An 18,400-nucleotide genomic window follows, 5' to 3' on the forward strand; every position below is an offset into this window, starting at 1 on the left:
CGACTAAATTTATCTCTGCAAATCATCTATAAGGCCCATAAGAGCATCAACATTGGGGCTTCTATATGCCAAATGTTAGGAACATTTGGCATTTAAGCCCCAAAACTACTCAACAATGGGAAGGCCATATGCTAAATGCCAATTCCAAATTTGGGATTTAGCTACAGTACCATCTCAAATGTAAGATGGTACTGTAGCTAAATGTTATAAAAAAAAATAATATTTTAATACTCTCATTTCTCTCTCCTCTCTCATTTATCCCGGTAAACTCCTCTCTCCTCTCTCATTTTTTCTGTTTCTTTTCTCTCTCTTTCTTCCTGCTCTCTCTTCTTCAACGGAATGGAGGCAACGGCGTGGAGGCTTGATCAGAAAAGCTGTGGTGGAGGCGTGGAGGTCGTGGGTTTCCGGCGTGAGGGTCGAATTTGGGTGGCGATTGGGTGGCGTTTGGGTGGTGTTTGGCGTTTGGGTCGAAGATGATGATGATGATGACGGGTTTGGGATGAATCGGCGACGGGCGACCCTCTCTCTCTCGCCATCGCTGCCGGTGAGAACAGATGGGTTTGGGTTTGGGTTTTGCGAGAACAGATGGGTTTGATTTTTGATTTTGGATTTTGGATTTTGATTTTGATTTAGGATTTTGATTTAGGATTTTGATTTTGGTTTTGATTTTGATTTGGCTGGATTTGGCTGTGCTGTGTTGCCATTGGATTGTGGTTTTTTTTTTTTTTTTTTTTTTTGGTTCAGCTACTGGGTTTGTGGTTATGGCTAGTGGGCCGACGGTGGAGGTGGTGGAAGTAGTTGTGGCTGGTGGGTCGACGGTGGGGTGGGTGTCTATGGCTCCGTCGGAATGGGTTTTGGGTCAGTGGGTGGCAGGTTGGGCTTGCTGCCTGGGTTTTTTTTTTTTTTTTTTTTTTGGGTGTTGACGGTAAATTATGGGTTGTTGTTGGTGGTGGTGGTGGCGGTGGCGGTGTCAGGTGTGTAGTGCATCGGTGGTGGTGATTGTGGTTTTTTTGGGTCAGTGGGTGGCAGGGTGGGTTTGCTGCCCAGGTTTTTTTTTTTTTTTTTTTTTGGTTGTTGACGGTAAATTATGAGTTGGGTCTGGTGGTGGTAGTGGCGGTGTCAGGTGTGTAGTGCGTCGGTGGTGGGTTGTGGTGGCTTTGGGGCTGAGGATCGGTTTGGATGGCGTTTGTGGCTGGCGTTTCTGGGGTATTGGGTATTGGGTTGAAGCAGCAGTTGGTTGAAGAGGTTATTTGGGTATTGGGTTTTTGTTTTTATTTGGGTTTAAGGATATATTATTTTATTATGTAAAAATATTATTTTAATGAGTAGAATAGGAAAATAAAAGTTGGGATGTTGGGTGTATTGTAAAATGGTATTGTATAATTGATAAAGTAGGTTTTTGGGATGGTAAAATAAGATGGGATTTAGAATCCGGATGTGGATGCTCTAACACTTTTGCGTGCAAACAACTAATTCCTCTCCAAATAGGTGGTTAATGGGTGTGCTCGGAGTGGGTCTTAAACTCATCTCCAAATATAGTTCATAGCTGTGATCTGTCAATATATGACAATTTGGCTAATTTTGTGCTTTGCCGACGGAGGCCCACCAAGAGGCTTTAGCACATATTGTCACAGACTAGCTATCAGAATATCTGCACCTGGGGAATTGACAAAAGTTGAATTGCAACTGGACACTGTAAGACCCACTCCTAGCTATCAGAATATCTGCACCTGGGGGATTATCCATAAAATCATGGACTAGGCTGGGTCATCACAACAGTGACATATGTTTAAAAGTAAATGTATGTCATCGTTTTGAAAGGTTCAATGCAACTAGATAGGCCGTACCTTATCTTAAGTTATTTACCCATTTTCTTTTTTCAAAAAGATTTATATATATATATATATATATAATTTTATTTACAGGTGGTTGAGGAGAATTTGGACTTAAGAATGTTTTGATAAACTGAAACTTTATTAACAACAAAAGGTAGTGTATAATCTAACCTGCAAGCGTCCAAGATAGGAGCAGGTAATTACAATAGAAAATAACTTCAAAAGAAGCAGCAAATTTGGCAACAACATGAGCTATGAGTTTAACAGTCTCCTAACTCAGCAAAACTCACACATTACAAAGAAAGTACCAAGTTTCAAATCTGGGTTTGAATCCAAGTTATTCATAAGGGGCAGAATAATGTTGTTGAATTACAAAACTCTTAGCAGAAAAGTTTCATTTATTTATTTGACATAATTTGGTATAACAGGTGACCATAACATAACATCTCAAATAGATATTATACGAGGAAGTATATAGGGCAATGACGGTTGCACATTATTTCAACTGCAAGAGGCGTGCAGAATGAAAAGAAACACACCTAGGATGCATGTTTAAAGCAACAGTTTGCATGCTTGAAAGAACATCATCTCTTCAATAGGGCCGGCCCAAGGCCAAGGCAACTTAGGCCCCTCCCCAAAAAAATCCTAGTAAAAAAAGACCTCATCGGCCGTTGTAAAAGACCCAAAATTTTATAAAATTATAACATTTTTTAAATAATTGAGCACTTTTTTTAGTGATGTTAAAGATATTACAAATTTTATTATAAGCTTATAAACTGACATATTACCAATCACATAAAAAAGTAATTCAAACACTTATAAATTTGGTTGTTGAAATTCATCAATTACAGTTTTTATCACATTAGATTGTGAATATTTTGTAATATCTTTAGTATTTTTCCTTTTCATTTCTAAGAAGACTTCCAAAATAGGAGACCAATAGAAATTTAACCCAATTGAAATCCTAAAATGTTTCAAAAAAAAAAAAATGCTACAAATGTGATAGATCAATGATGACTAATCTCCACTAATAGTTTGAGACTTTAATTTTTGTAAACTAATCTCCTACGAACCCATACACCAAATAATATTTATCTATTTTTTCCTCTTAAAAAGAAGATATAAAATTAAAATTTAGATTATAACTTTACTTAACTGTGTATAGTTATATATCCAACTTAAAGTAAGTTTCTTTTTTTAAATGATATATATTTTTTAGTTCCTTTTGTTTAAATTTATTGTTCAACTATAATATTCAATATTCTATATGAAATTAACCTTAGTTTAGTTAGTATTATTCATTAATTTCTGTATTTACATCAAATTAATCTTAATTTAATTAGTATTATATAATTTTATTTAATTAATATTTTCATATAAAAGGTTTTATATAAATTTTTCTCCTTAGATCCCAAATAATGTTGGGCCGGCCCGGTCTCTTATGCGACCAAAACATCACAACTTGAAGCTAAAACATTGAGCAAAATAGGAACATATCATTAGCACCTGAAAATAAACCACTTCGAGGATAGAAACTGATGGCAATCAAACAGCTCAAACTCGTGTGATCTTGGAGAAAGGTGTTATTTTGTTGAAAGTTGTCTTTCCCTTCAGCAGATCTATTTTTTATATGTGCTCAAGCATAACCTTCACACATTGAGCTATAAGAGCATCAACAGCGGAAAGGGCAAATGGCAAATGTAAGCCTATTTTACAATTCAGGCCCAAAATGGCCACTCCTTTGGAAGTTGTAAAATGTAACTATTGCACACACACACACAAAAAAAAAAACAAAAAACAAAAAAAAAAAAACAATTGTGCTACCGTGCGCTTCTAAAAGTGGAATGGATGTAACTCAAATGTAAAACCAAGTATTAATATTTTACCCATTTTTACTGTTTACTTTACCAAGTCCTCATTCTCTCACTGGTCACTTTCATCTCCTCTCTTTTTTTTTTTCTTCCTTCTTTTTCAGTTTTGATTCTCTCATCCAATCCTTCCCCCTCTCTCATCCCTGTCTTCCTTTTCTTTTCTTTTCTTTTTTTCTCTATTTTCCCTTGAATCAACCTCCATGGGTCTCATAGTTTGGTGGAGCTCATGGTTTGATGTGGCAGATCGGGGTGGTGCCGTGCTCGCCGTGACTAAGCCGCCGTGGGTCTCATGGGTTGGTGGAGCTCATGGGTTTGATGTGGTGGCAGATGTAGCAGATCAGGGGCGGTGCCGAGGTGGTGTATCAGTGGGTGGTGGTTGTGTTGTTGATGGTGGACTGATTTGGGTTTTCCCGATACTGCCCAAGATTTGCTGGGTTTGTTGGGTATTTTAATGGGTTTGCTGGGTATGTTTAATGGATTTGCTGGATAGCATTTCTTATCGTGGATGCTCTAATACAACATCAACGGGGGTATAATATTTTGCAAATGCATTAGATGCTGTTTACGTGTGAAGTAGATAAACTTTTCTTTAACATGTGAGTGTGACAATACTTACCACTCGTTACGACTTCAAATTTCCAATTCTTTAAATCCTTTCCACTCATTTTCTAACATTCATGTAAACATCTTCTGCAATCCAAAGAGGTGAAACAAAACTATCGAAGCTGTCTGGACTCTGAAGTTGTAAAGGGCATTTAGTGTGAGTTTCTTAGTGTATTTTACTATTTTAAGACAAACAAATTAAGAGGCGCAAAACTTGGAAGAAAAAACTAGTTACAGCTTAAAAACTTTTTTTATTTTTTGATAATCTACAGCGTAAAACATTATTGTACAATTAGAAAACTCGAATACAAAACTCCTTTAAATTCTAATAAGGCTTCTTTGGTGGCTCTAGCATCTTGGTTAATCAGACCTAATCAAAACAAATCACTTTGAAATTGATGTCAGTGACAACAATTCATATTTCATTGTGAGAACGGACCAAAATTTTATCCAACATCAAATCCTTCCTAAATGTACACTAAGATGGGGAGTTAACAATGTTTCCTGGAGTAGAAGGAGGCATGGGTTTTGAATCTTGCCTTTTACCTGAGACATTGCAGGCTATGTTGGGGGACTCAGAGCGTATGTAGGCTAGGCTTTACCCTCAAAATTAAACTTTCAGAGAAAATGGGATTTTGCCATTTTTTAAAAAAAAAATCTAGCATTTTGTCTATCTTTTCTAAACTAATTAAGAAAATGTCCATTTTTAAAATTTGAATTTTGAACAATCGAGTTATAACAAATTGAAAATTAATTTTTTGAATCCATAAACTCGAGTTCCATGCAATTTTTTTTTTTTTTTATTTTATAAGTTTGATCGCCTCATACCTATAGCTGCGTTCAAGAAGCCTTATAGTAGCGTTTTAAAATGGAACTCGAGCTCCATGAGCTTGAGTTCCATGCATTTTTTTTTTGTTTTTTTAGTTTTTATTTTATTTTAAGTTTGATCGCCCCATACCTATAGCTGCGTTCAAGGAGAAGGAGTCCTATAGTGGCGTTTTAAATGGAATTGGAGCTCTATGAACTCAAGTTCCATGCAAGTTTTTTTTTTTTTTTTTAGTTTGATTGCCCCATACTCAATTTTCTACAAATCGAGTTTCAAAATAAGAGTATTTCCCTAATTAGTTTGAGAAATAGGTAAAATGCTGGATTTTTTTCGCGAAATAGGCAAAGGCCAATTTTCTCCTAAACTTTCTTGTGAATCTTTTTTTATATTAGCATCTTGGGCTTGCAATCTGAGATTATGAGTCTCTAGATGTTGTCAGTTAGTGATATTTCACATTCTTAAAAAGCTTTTGATGGAAAACTTAATGGTAGTGTGGTTTAATTATGAGAGGGTTATTTATTTTGTTTGAACGTTATAAATAAGTCAATGAGGTGATTGATAAGTGCTATGTTATGTGTAGTTCTAAAAAACTCATTTTTCCTTACTCTTATGAAGTAATTGTTTTTAGTGGTGATACACCTTTTGAATTCATGAATTGAAAGTATTTCATTTTAATTTTATCTTATTTGTCATAGTCCTTAGGGTGTTTGATGGAGTCACTAAGGAGAGGTTGAGTCAAATTTTCTTTGAATTTGTTATGACTTGTACCTATAGCGTATAAATGGCAAGTGACTCCAATTTTCTATAGCTTGTGTTAACATGTTTTACCTTTTCAACTTTTGTTATTATTTGCATGTTCAATACGCCTTTATGTTTGAAGACATTTTTAAAAAATGTGGAAATTGGTGCCTACATTTTATACATGGTGAGTACGGAGTGTAGAAAATGTTTTTATGTGCCATTTAATTTGGCCCGTTCTGATTTACTCAGCCACGTTTATGCTGCAAGTGCTTCCTTACCTTCTCAAAGGCCAGGGTCAGTTCAATAAGATTTGAGGCCTAAAGTGACAATTTTGAGTAAAAAATTCTCTTATATTTGAATATTAATTAAATAATTTTTATTTAAAATTCATTACTTCTATTTTTTTTTAGTTGCAAATCACTTTTTATATTTTTGTAATAAAATTTTGTTAACATCTTATTTTTAATTGATAAGTTAAGGGGTAAGATAGAATAAAACAAGTTTAACAGTGATTGATTATCAAGAAATGTTTCCTTCTGTTGAGCATTTTTTATGGGCTTGTAAAGATCCCATGAGCTAGTCAATAGTTATTGACTTCAAGTATTTTGATTTCTCAATCGCCATAACAATATAGTTAAACTTGAAATTTAATGACTAGAGGATTTTTGTTTTCCTATTACATGAGTATCATCCAAGTTTTCACCATATCTTTTTAATTGATTTCTAATGGCCAACACCCTTGAAAAATAATCCGAAACATATTCGAATTCTTTTATGTGTAAGTTTTCCAACCCGCCTCTTAATATTTGAAGACGAACTTTCTTCACCTTATCAACTTCTTAGAGAGTTTTTTATCAACTTCAACTTCATAATCCACGCATATTAAATAGTAAACCAGGCAATGCTTCTTATGCAGAAAGATGATGAAGATTATGGCAACTCAAGTAAGAACAAGAAGAATTTCATTTAAGTCATTAAGAAGTTATCACGCATGGACATTCAAGTCATTGTTTAAGAACAGCATTGTCAATAGTTGAAATTAAAGCACCAGAGACGCACAAGTGAATTTGCAACTAAATCCAAGCATGTTAATTCCTTCATAATTTATATATATATATATATATATATATATAATTGAGAGAATCAACTAAAAAAAGGAGAAAATAAAAGGGTACAAACCGTAAATAAAGTTGGTGGAAAAAAACCTTACTCCAAAATGCATGAAGGTCCAACAATTAAACCAAATTGAAGGAGAAAATTATTATCAACAATCAAATCATAAAGCAATCATAAGAACCAATACTTCAACTTCATTGATTTTTTATAACCTTCAAGATACTATTCGTAATCATTTTATCATAAAGTGATCGCTGAAACAATTACCTCAACTTTAATATTTATTTTTCACAACCCTAAAAACACCATCCCTGTCTTGTCGTATGCAGCAAATAAAACACAATGTGGTAGGCTTTGCAAATCTCACTACTTGGACGGTGGACCTCTGTTAAAGCCTCACTTTGTTGGATCACACTATCCCAAAAATACTTGCAATTGAATGCCTAAAATAAACCTTTCAAGTCACAGGCTCCTCATAAACGTTCAGGACCTTCCAAATCATTTGCCACCACAGATTCATTATCTCTTGCAAAAAATTAAATAAATAAATAAATAAACCTTCTGCTCATCACTAATATTCAGAACCTTAAAGATCTTTTCCAACTCCTTGGAGGGATTTCAGGTACCCAGTAAAGGTAGTTTAACTCCTTCCTAGTCACATTATTCATTTAGCAGCAACAAACAAGGAACCAAAGAGGGTAGGAAACATTCATTCACACAACTTATTGACTGTACGTTTAGTGTTTACATCAAACATAATTTTACTTCTCAATGCACCAAACAAGAAACCACCTGATTGGAATGATTTACTAAATATTTTTTTATTCCATACAGCATCTAACACTAACAAGCTTTTCTTCTTGATAAAAAAATTGTCTGCTCTGGATGCCAATACAACACAATTAATTTATTTTCCCAAGGCCCCTCAAGCCAACAATTAGTACTACCATGTTTCTTCTGTAGCCCATTTACTGACAACAATAATTCAAAAACCTTTCACTTGTTTTTCTTCCCATTAAGCACACATGTTCCATCCAGAAATAAACACATCCACTGCCTCTGTCCTACTTTACAGATTCCTCTGATTTCTTTCATGACATCCAATATCATGTAAGCAATTCCAAATTGAAGGCAGAAATTTTTGAGAGAAAAATATGGTTTTCCATAAGATCCCTTCACAAGTTGAATAAATTCTCAAATAGGGATTTGTGAAGGTTCTCCTCTTCTTTGGTGCAAATATTGGTAAATGAAAAATAAAAGGAAAAAAGGCTTACAGCATGATAACAATCATAGTAAATAAGATCACTAAGATTGAAAAGGAAAGCAAGGCACTAATATAAAACCAATCCATACCATATTACAAAATAAGAACCATCCCAGCAACAAAATTGTAAAAGTGCAAACTGAATTAGAATTTGCCAAATTTACATGAGGGCAAAGTATAATAAAATGAAACAGAAAAGAAATAAGACCTTTTCAACTTTCATGCCTAGGGGCTCTCCAATGGTCAAACGTCTCCCTTGCTAAGTTATCTCTCCATTCATTCCATGCATCTGATGACTCCAAATCTGTTATATGATCACCTTCTAACTCTTGACCCTCTGAGACGTTAGAAAAGGGGATGCTCTCTTGGGAGTCCACTGGCATCTCCCTTATGATATGGTTATGTAGTAAAGAGCAAGCTAATATGATCCTAACTTGAATCTCAATTGCATAACTGGATCTACTCCCAAGTATTCTCCATCTTCCTTTGAGTAGATCAAAGGCTCTCTCAATTACATTCCTAGCAGAAGAATGCTTCATATTAAAAAACTCTTGAGGGGTAGTCGGTTGGCGGTCTTGCCTCCAATAATTTGAATTGTACTGCTGTCCTCTATAAGGCGCAAGGAATCCCTCACAATTGTTGTAATAAGCATTGCACAAGTAGTAGTAACCTAACACAATTGCCAAATTGTAAGATGGAAAAAATACGCAAATACCCAAAAATCATTGTTACATAAGCATTGTGTTACCTTTAGGGACTTTCAGTCCATTTTTTCTAGAAATAGCATTTCTCAAAACTCTATAATCTGCAGCTGAACCCTCCCAACCAGCTAACACATAAATAAACTGCATATCATGTGAACATACTCCTAGCACAGTGGTGGCTATTTCATTGCTCCTAGTTCGATACCTAGGCCAATCTTCAACTGGTACAGTCACCTGAATGTAGGCCCTATCTAATGCACCTAGGCAATTCTGCCAAAGTAACAATCTATGTTATTAGAACAACATTAATGAATCCAAATAAAATACATAAAACAATTTAATGGTAGAACAAAGTTTTCCTCTAAACCACTACGTGCTAAAACCATCCATGTGTATTATATCACACGATTCATTAAATAAGTTATGTAACTAAAAGTATACATGAATAGCCATTTGAATCACCACATAGTCTGTTGGAGGTAAACTCCGTCCCCTAAAAAATACATAAAATAATTTAAAGGTATCATACCTTAAACCACTTCCAATTCTCATCACTACAATTCTCTCGTATAGGCTCCGGTTTCTTATAAAGGATGTCATGAAGACGAAGTACAGCACACAACACAGCATTGAAGTGCATAACACCACTATTACTACCACTACTACTACTATCACTGCACGAATCTAATTGTCGTCCTACAACTCCATCATTCTCATCATGTGCAAGTACATTTAGGAAAGACGCTACCATCTCATCGATTCCTACATTTGACAACTCCCTTAACTTCCCGTGTGTAGAAATCATGTCACAAAGCTTCCTAAACGCGCGCCTATCCATACGTACATTGTTTATAGCGGCCGCATCATCAATCCAAACCATTCTATTCATCTTAACAGCTCTTTCATTAATTCTCTCAAACACTTTGTCTCCCCAACCTATTCTTTTTCTTCTTCTAACCCTCCTCTGCCTATAAACTATCACCATTGCACACAAAAACATCATCATCATCATCGACGTTATCTGCAACATATGCAAGTGAAAAATCGACACTGCTACAATCTTCTTCCTTTGATCCATCATTCTCCTCCTCCTATGGTCCATTGGTGGCCGAGCCATCACTGCAAATTTTTTTTAACAATACTTAGCAAATAGCAATACATCCAAATAAGCAATAGTTTTTTTAGGAAGCAAACAGGCATTTGAGATATTAAAAGGAAAAAAAATGAACAAATCTAAAAACTAGTTTTTTATTATTTAAAATTTTTTAACTATGAAGTTTAGAAGAATAAGGCTTACGGCGGTGGTCAACGGTGGCGCAGTGGCGATATAACGGAAGGAAGCAATCGGTAGGGCAGAGAGTGATTGTGATTTGTGAGTGTGAGAGTACAGTTTAAGGCCTCCGTTTGGATTTCGGGGGAATGAGTCATTCGGGAGGGAAATGGAAGGGAATTCACCTGAAATCCCGCCTAGTTTTGGCTTCTTTTTTTAAAATTTCCTTATGATCCTCGTGTTCGGAGGGAAAAAAAAAATATCTCCAAAAGTGGTTATAGCTAAGCTTATAACCTTTATCTACAAAAGTAGTTTTGGCTTTTATTCACGCGTCCCATCATTAAATTATATTTTCTTTGTATATTTTTGGGTAAACAACATATTTGGTCCCTATTCTTTACAACATATTTCAATTTGGTCCTTAATCTTTTAATTGTGTCAATTTGGTCCCTATCATTTCAATGTCGTGTCAATTAAGTCCCTATTATTATATCTTGAATGAAAAATTGATGACATGTCAAATGATCAAAATAAAATTTTATTGTATTGTCACATCAATGAAAACTAATTTTTTATTTTGGCCATTAGATGTGTCATCAATTTTCATCCAAAATTTAACAGTAAGGACTAAATTGACACAATTAAAAGGTTAAGGACCAAATTGAAATATGGTGTATAGGATAGGGACCAAATACGCAGTTTACCCTATATTTTTCTTACTTGTAAAAATTAATTAATAACTATATCATTAATAAATTATTTTAATTGAAAAGTTTTTGTAATTTAAAATTATGAATAAAATATAAGTTTATAGATCATATAGTAAATAATATCCGATTGACGCAAAATTTGATACGTGTATTAAGAGTGTAAAAAACATACAATCTAACAGTCAAATTTTCAAAATATGTAATAATATTAATTTTTTTAAAGGAAGTTGTAGCCTAAGGTTACAATCAATTTTGTGACTAAATTAATTTTGTCAAAAAAAAATAAAAAACAATAGAAATTCCTTAATTATTTGAAATAATTACATTTTTAAAAAAATCTTTCCTTGCATACATCCGAAACAATTGATTAATGAAATTGATAATAATTTTCATTCTTTGTTAATTCTTTTTAATAAAATTTTCATTTATTTTTTTAAAGATAGAACTTTGTAGAGACAAAGTTTGGAGCCCAAGCCCGAACTATATGGAATCCTGATCCAAAAAGCACAATACAATGAATTTTGTAGAGTATGGGTCCAAGAACTAGGTTTAGATGAGTTGAGCAAAGGCTTGCATGGGGTTAAGAAGTAATCAAACACGAATAAAAGCTATTATGATCAAAGGACCTTCCGTCTGAGGAGACTAGAATTTTACTTATAAATACAGATCACCACATTAGGGTTCTTTAACATGCTACAGTATTCTCTTCTTCTTTTTTTCTGTCCCTTCTTCATTGGGGCTTTTCCAAATTATATAGGCTCTTCCTGATCATATGGACCTTACACTTGTTGATCACCTGGACCCCCACTTGAGCACCTATCCCATCAGACACCCATTTTAGTTCTCTGTGAGTTGTAGCAGCCAAGACAGCACTATTCAGGGGTCTTCTCCACATTAATGCGGCTAGAAAAGTAGCTGCAGTGCATTTAATGTGGTGGTGGCAACTTTTCCTTAAATATTTTGAGTTTTCTTCCCTTTCACGTGTTCAGGGGGCGTACTTCAATTGCTTGAGTATACACTTGGTCTGGGTCTTCCGTGTCCGAGGAGGAGTTCCTCCTCGGATCTTCTTCCCTTTGTCTCCCACTGATGAGGATTGTAACGTAGATCATCTAAGTTGTGTTTCTCTCCTTGGACTTGTTAGTGTCCTCGAACAAGGTCCAAGGCCCAATACATTATTTTGGGCCATAGTCCCCACAAACTTTTATTTGAAAAATTGTGAAACCATGTACTATAAAATGTAAGCCATACACTAATCACATTCATACAAGAATTTTATTATACACAGACTTAGGGTATCTATTTAAAATATGAATATTTTATTTTACTGTGATAGTTTCTTATAACCTATTTATTGAAACACTAATCTCATTCATACAAGAATTTTATTATACACAAACTTAGAGTATCTATTTAAAATATGAACATTTATTTTACTGTGATAGTTTCTTATAACCTATTTATTGAAAGCAACATCCACTCACTAAAAACTTCTAAAATTGATAACAAATATCATAATCTTTAAACAATTAAAAAAAAAAAATTGAGTTTTGCTAACATATTGTCACAACAATTAAATTTTCAAAATGAATGACTTCATATGCAACAATTGAAGCTCTTCCTCAAACACCTTGCCTTATAAGCGCTGCATGAATCAACTCACATAATTAGCACAAGACCTAAAGTTAACCTTTGTTCCCAATCTTCTAGAAAGCCACATGAAAATTTGCTTCAATTTATCCCTTGGAAAGAGCTTTTAGTAACATTTATTTAAAAGTAATTACTATATGCTGTTAATCCTGCAATTCAAACCCTTTTTTCTCCTGACCTCCAAGTACTTTGTCTCTATACATTGGGAGATGCTAATTCAGCTACAAGAAACTTGGCCTTAGTAGATAGAAGTACATAATCTAACTACTTTTCCCTCACTATTGCAAGTACTTTGTCTCTATACATTGGGAGATGCTAATTCAGCTACAAGAAACTTGGCCTTAGTAGATAGAAGTAAATAATCTATCTACTTTGCCCTCGCTATTGCAAGGCAAAAAAAAAAAAAAAAGTGAAGAAGAAGAAGAAGAGAGCTGTAAAATAAGAAACTAAATTGAGAGATATACCCTTTTTTTTTCATCAATCCTGTGCGTATTGTTGCTAGACATGGCAAAACGGGCGGGTTGGGTCAGGTTCGAATCGAATCAAGTCAATCGGGTTGCAAGTCCAACGAGTTGCAAGTCAAAAACTAGTCATTTTAAGCGGGTTAAAACGGGTTCGGGTCAATCGGGTTACGGGTCGGGTCAAGTTGACTCGTATTTTTCACATGAATTTTTTTTTTTTATAAAGAAAACAATATGTATTTGCCATTTGGAAAGTCATGTAACAAATTACTTGATGTAAAACGCATTACTTTGAATTCACCACTTATATCAAGAATAAACTACACTTATTAATACTTATTCAATAATTTTAAAATTATACAAATCCTAACATTGCTATCTAAAATAAAATAACACAAAGATAAGTAAAACAAATACACAAGTTTTATTTCTACTCAATATCAACATCCCAAAATATAAAACAAAATTACAAATGACTTATTGGATAATTCATTTGACAAAAAATGAAAACATATAAGAAATTTACAATCTTGAAAATTAATTTTATAATCTATTGTCAATGTGGTTGGCACTCTATTTCAATTTGAGATATACATTAAAGTTTGATTGTTTACTTATTTATACATTGTCTCTTTTATGAATATCATATCATTGTTAAGCAACACACACTTTAGGAAATATCATAATTTATTTTGAAAAGCCGTTTATTTTGGACATAAATTGTTAAAAAATAGGTCTAAGCATTCATAATTTATGTTAATTTGATACTTTGGCTTCACTATTTTCACACTTGTGAATGTTTCTTACACATGTCTACAATTTAGATCTATATTTTTAACTGTATTATAACCAGATTATCTTGACATGTACTTTGCTATTTGATATCTAAAAACTTTACTCATTACAGAATGCTCGACCATTCATCTTTCAATTAATTTACATGCAGTAATGTAAATGTCTCGATTGTTTCTTTAAAGCTCACAACAAACAATTAAACCAATATTGTCTTAATTTTATTTTTTTTAAACCAAAAAAAAAAAAAGTTTTAAAAATGGTTCGTGTTCGGGTTGGGTTGGGTTGGGTTGACTCGCAAAAAACACGGGTCGGGTCATGGGTCAACTTGTTTTTGCTTCAGGTCAAAAAATCGGGTTTGAGTCAGGTATTTTTCGGGTCGAGTTGGGTCGGGTCAGAAAATTCTGACCCATTTTACCATGTCTAATTGTTGCCTCCTCCCTCTCGCCCTTTCTCTGTCTCTCTCACTATCTTTCTGCACAACCAAAGATTTTTTCACCAAAATAGTGAGTCCCTGTCCCAAATAGAGTATTTTTTAAGTTAATAGGTGTGTAACTTTTGGAGCACCAAAATATGTGCAATCTATCTTCTCATATACAATTTTAAATATAAAAAGAAACAAATAAAAATTCACAACAAAGAACTATTCATGCCAAGCTGATCATTATGGCAATTGACAAAGATGACGCTCCAATCTTCAGTATCATTAGTGGAGGCGTAACTATATACCTCACCATGTCCTTCCTTCCACCATCAATAGCAATCTCCTTCTAGCAAATGTGCTTCAGATTCAAATATACATGTATGTTTCACTACTTCCTACCTTATTGACAAAGCTCAAGGTATTTTGTCTTTTTTATTTTCTTCTCTACTTCTTATTCTTTAATTTCTTTTCTTTTCTCTCTCTTTACATCTTCCTCTATCTTTTAAATTTTGTTTTTTGTTTTTTTTTTTTAATACAAGATAGAATTTCTACTCTAGCCTAATCTAAGTGTATATGTGTGTGAAGCTCCCTCTTGGAGACTTGAACCCCGGCCTTTGCTCCCCACACCCAATGACCATTTATACTTGTGGAGTGACCACTGCACCAAGGGTGCGCGGTGGTTAAATTTTGTTTTTGTTAAATGCATGCAAATTATTTGATAAAATAGCCGAACGTTTGTTTTGTTTATATATATATATATATATATATATATTTCAACAAATTTAGTATGATAATATGCTGCAGTTTTTATTTTAAGATGGGTTGGTAGATTTTTTTTTTTTTTTCCTAATTCTTAAACATCTTCTTGCCAAAGTATATATAAATTGGATTATGCAACAAAGAAACTATCAATTTAATCTCCATTGATATATATATTTCAAAACAATGGTACAATAGATATTTAGATGAACAGCATGAGGTGCCTTGGTGACAAATGGGTAAGGATGGCAAAATTGGACACAACCCGCAAACTCGACATAACATGACACGAAATTAACAGGTTATGGGTTGAGGTTTAATGAGTTCATGTCATATTCAGGTTGACACAACTAACCCAATTAATAAATGAGTTGAGTTAGTGTTCAACACATAAAACCCGTTTGACCCATCTAACCCATTTAATTAAATGACGTTTTACCAATATACCCTTCAAAGTCTAGGTATATAAACTTATTAGTTGTTGTGGTTTAATTTTTTTGACATATTGTGATTAATTATTTGTGATATTAAGATATATTTTAGTTTTGAATGATTATTTGTGATGCAATTACTCGTTAGTTCTAAATTTTATATTAAAAATATTTATTTGTTTGTTTTTACATAATTTTTTTTTCCATTTTGATAAAATCTGATAAACAGGTTGACATGACTGACCCGTTTAATAAATGGGTCGTGTTAGGGTTGAGAAATCTTGACCCGTTTAGTAAACATATCGGGTTAATGTTGACTTATATAGTCAAATACTCATGAGTTGACACAACATGGCATGAACCCGACACGCAAACACGAATTGCCACCCCTACACATGGGCAAAGGTACAAACAGTTTAATGAACAAGTACTTCACCATTACTAGATGCAAAACAAATCAAGAGATTGAATTAATTGTAGAATTTGAAATTTCTTTGTTTGGGATTGTATGATTCTGGGGGTTGGTACTTTTTTTTTTTTTACCATGTTGCAGTACCATTGGATTGATATTCAAATTTTGAGATAATATCAGATGAGATTGTAATATGTTCAAGGATTAGATATTTCCTATTGAAAAACATGACTGGTGCAAAATATTACAAAATTCTTATGTTCTGCCCAATGCTTAATAAAAGGTGTTTTCGTTCATTGAATAATATCGAGCAATTATATGCTTCAATGCAAAATTAAAAACTGTAAATTCAATTTAGGGTTTTCCTCATTAAATGTTAAAAATGGTTTTGAATTTTCTTTAAGATAATGAAAAATGCATAATGAGCATATAAAATAATTGTAACCTTAGAGGGTATCAATATTATATTAATGCTCTACATATCAAAGTTGTATTATTTCTAAATCATCTGCAATATTGATGGTTCACTTTAGGGTTATTAATTTGGATTCATGAGTAACCTTGCCTATTCTTTTTGTGGACTAAATTGTTTTTTTTTTTTTTTTTGATACATGGACTAAATGGTTTTTGAGATGTCTTGAAGATTGCATTTGAAAACTTGAATTTGGATTTAGATTTGGATTCTAAATTAATATATTTAAAATTCCATGATTTCAAATCCACTAAATTTAGATGTCATAATTTCAAATTCAAGGATTCTATAGGTTTGAAATTTTTGGTAGATTTGCCAAATTCAAATCTTTAACCCTTTTTAAAGCATCCAAACGTAGTTTTTAGATTTTCATCACCCGAATTCAAATCCACGTGCCAAAATCTTGCCATCCAAACCCACCAAAAAGGTATTTCAAATATAGGTTTAGGACCATGAATGATGGGAATATTTGACGCTGGAATGGAAAACGACACAGTGAACATTTGAAGGTTTGTATTTTTTAATCCCTTTTGATAGGCCAAGAATGTACAGACCCCTTTGGTAACTTAATCAATTAATTAACCAAGTGAATTAATTAGATTCAATTACATGCAATAAGCGTGGTAGCAAAAAAAAAATCACCAACTAGGTTAAATGCAGCGAAAAATAAATTTGACATAGGTGATTTGTTTACGAATGGGGAAAACCACCGAGGCAAAACCCCACCGGGTGAATTTAAGGTCACCACTCTCGAAAATCCACTATTATCAAAACAAGCTATTACAAGTAAAAGGAATCCCAATACCTAATACCAACCTACAGTTGAACCCTTATCCCAATACCCAATTGGACTTATAATGTAGCGACAATCTCTCCTTTCAATGCACGGCTTCCAGTACGTGACAAACCAATAATGCATAGATCCTAGTACATGACTAACAAACTATTGAGGGGAAAATTTTTTGATGTTCCCAAATAGAATATGGCGTAGCCAAGCCGAAACTCGACGATGGGCCCTTGAAATAAAGCCCAACGGCTATCGGTGTGGTGTAAGTCTACCCAAGTAAGAGATAGAGGCTGCACCCTAAAAAGAAGACAACAATAAAACCCAATAAACATGTTAGTGTTGTTAGTTTGTTATATTATTAGTCTTTTTACGGCGTCATAGTTCAAATCAATCCTCTAGTGGTATGATATTATCTCCAGCGGTAGGGGTGAAATTATACTTAGAGTCTAGCAGTCAATGATTAAATAAATTTAGGAAAGTGTTCACTCCTGGGGGCCCTTGTATGTCTTGGTCAAGGGAAATTATAGTACTTTCAGCCATCATTACATCAATGTGAGGGAAAAATTCAATTGTTAAAAATACATTATATCCTTCATCATAATAATAAAAAACAATGATTAAAGGCTCCATAGTTACAAATAAAAGAGGAAAAATAGGATGGAATGAAGGGAGAGAAAGATCTCCCGCTCAGTGCAGCAAGTATTAAACTAAGATTTTGGTGAATGTATAATTATAAGGCATGAATAAGGTGAATGTGGGCTATTTTGAGTGAGTGAGATGGGATTAACACTGAGATTGAAGCTTTTTGTGAGTAATGGGCTATTTATGTGTAGTTGGAGGACATTTTTGAGCTGTGGTTGTGTAGAGGGGTGGGAAGAATATCTGGGATTAGATGAGTGTAGGTTGAAGATGATGAGTGGTGAGTTTAAGGAAAGCTAAACCACGAACAAAGTAGTAAATAAACCAAGGGTTTCAGAGGGAGTGGCTGTCCTAGTCAGTTATGGGACGTTTATGGAGTAGGAAGGTGTAAGCAAGGTGGTGAATGTTGGTGTTATGGTGACTATAGGCTGAGAAAGGTTGTGAGTGAGCTCAAGAGAGCTTGGGGAAGCTTAAAGAAAGCAAATAGGGATTGAATTTCTATAGAGTGTAGTTAATGACAGAAATTTTTAAAGAGGCTTTCTCCCCTTTGTGGGCTGAGGTGTGTATGTTTTTATAATGGAGCTTGGGAAAAGCATTGATTGACAAGAATCCAAAAACGCATGACTCATCAGGGAT

The 18,400-nt window shown here is 33.8% G+C and overlaps 1 protein-coding gene across 1 annotated transcript; it reads right to left on the bottom strand.

Annotated features, from left to right (window-relative positions):
• Positions 1 to 8,330: 8,330 nt before the first annotated feature.
• On the bottom strand, positions 8,331 to 10,463 carry LOC126693716 (uncharacterized). Its single transcript, XM_050389857.1, has 4 exons — positions 10,258 to 10,463; positions 9,490 to 10,079; positions 9,005 to 9,230; positions 8,331 to 8,926 (listed from the first exon to the last, which is right to left on the bottom strand). Exons 2-4 carry the CDS (start codon positions 10,075 to 10,077, stop codon positions 8,469 to 8,471), a joined length of 1,272 nt encoding a protein of 423 aa, XP_050245814.1. The 5' UTR covers positions 10,078 to 10,079; positions 10,258 to 10,463; the 3' UTR covers positions 8,331 to 8,468.
• Between the last annotated feature and the right edge of the window lie 7,937 nt (positions 10,464 to 18,400).

The sequence above is a fragment of the Quercus robur genome, chromosome 7 (genome assembly GCF_932294415.1).
Source record: "Quercus robur chromosome 7, dhQueRobu3.1, whole genome shotgun sequence".
Lineage (NCBI taxonomy): Eukaryota > Viridiplantae > Streptophyta > Magnoliopsida > Fagales > Fagaceae > Quercus > Quercus robur.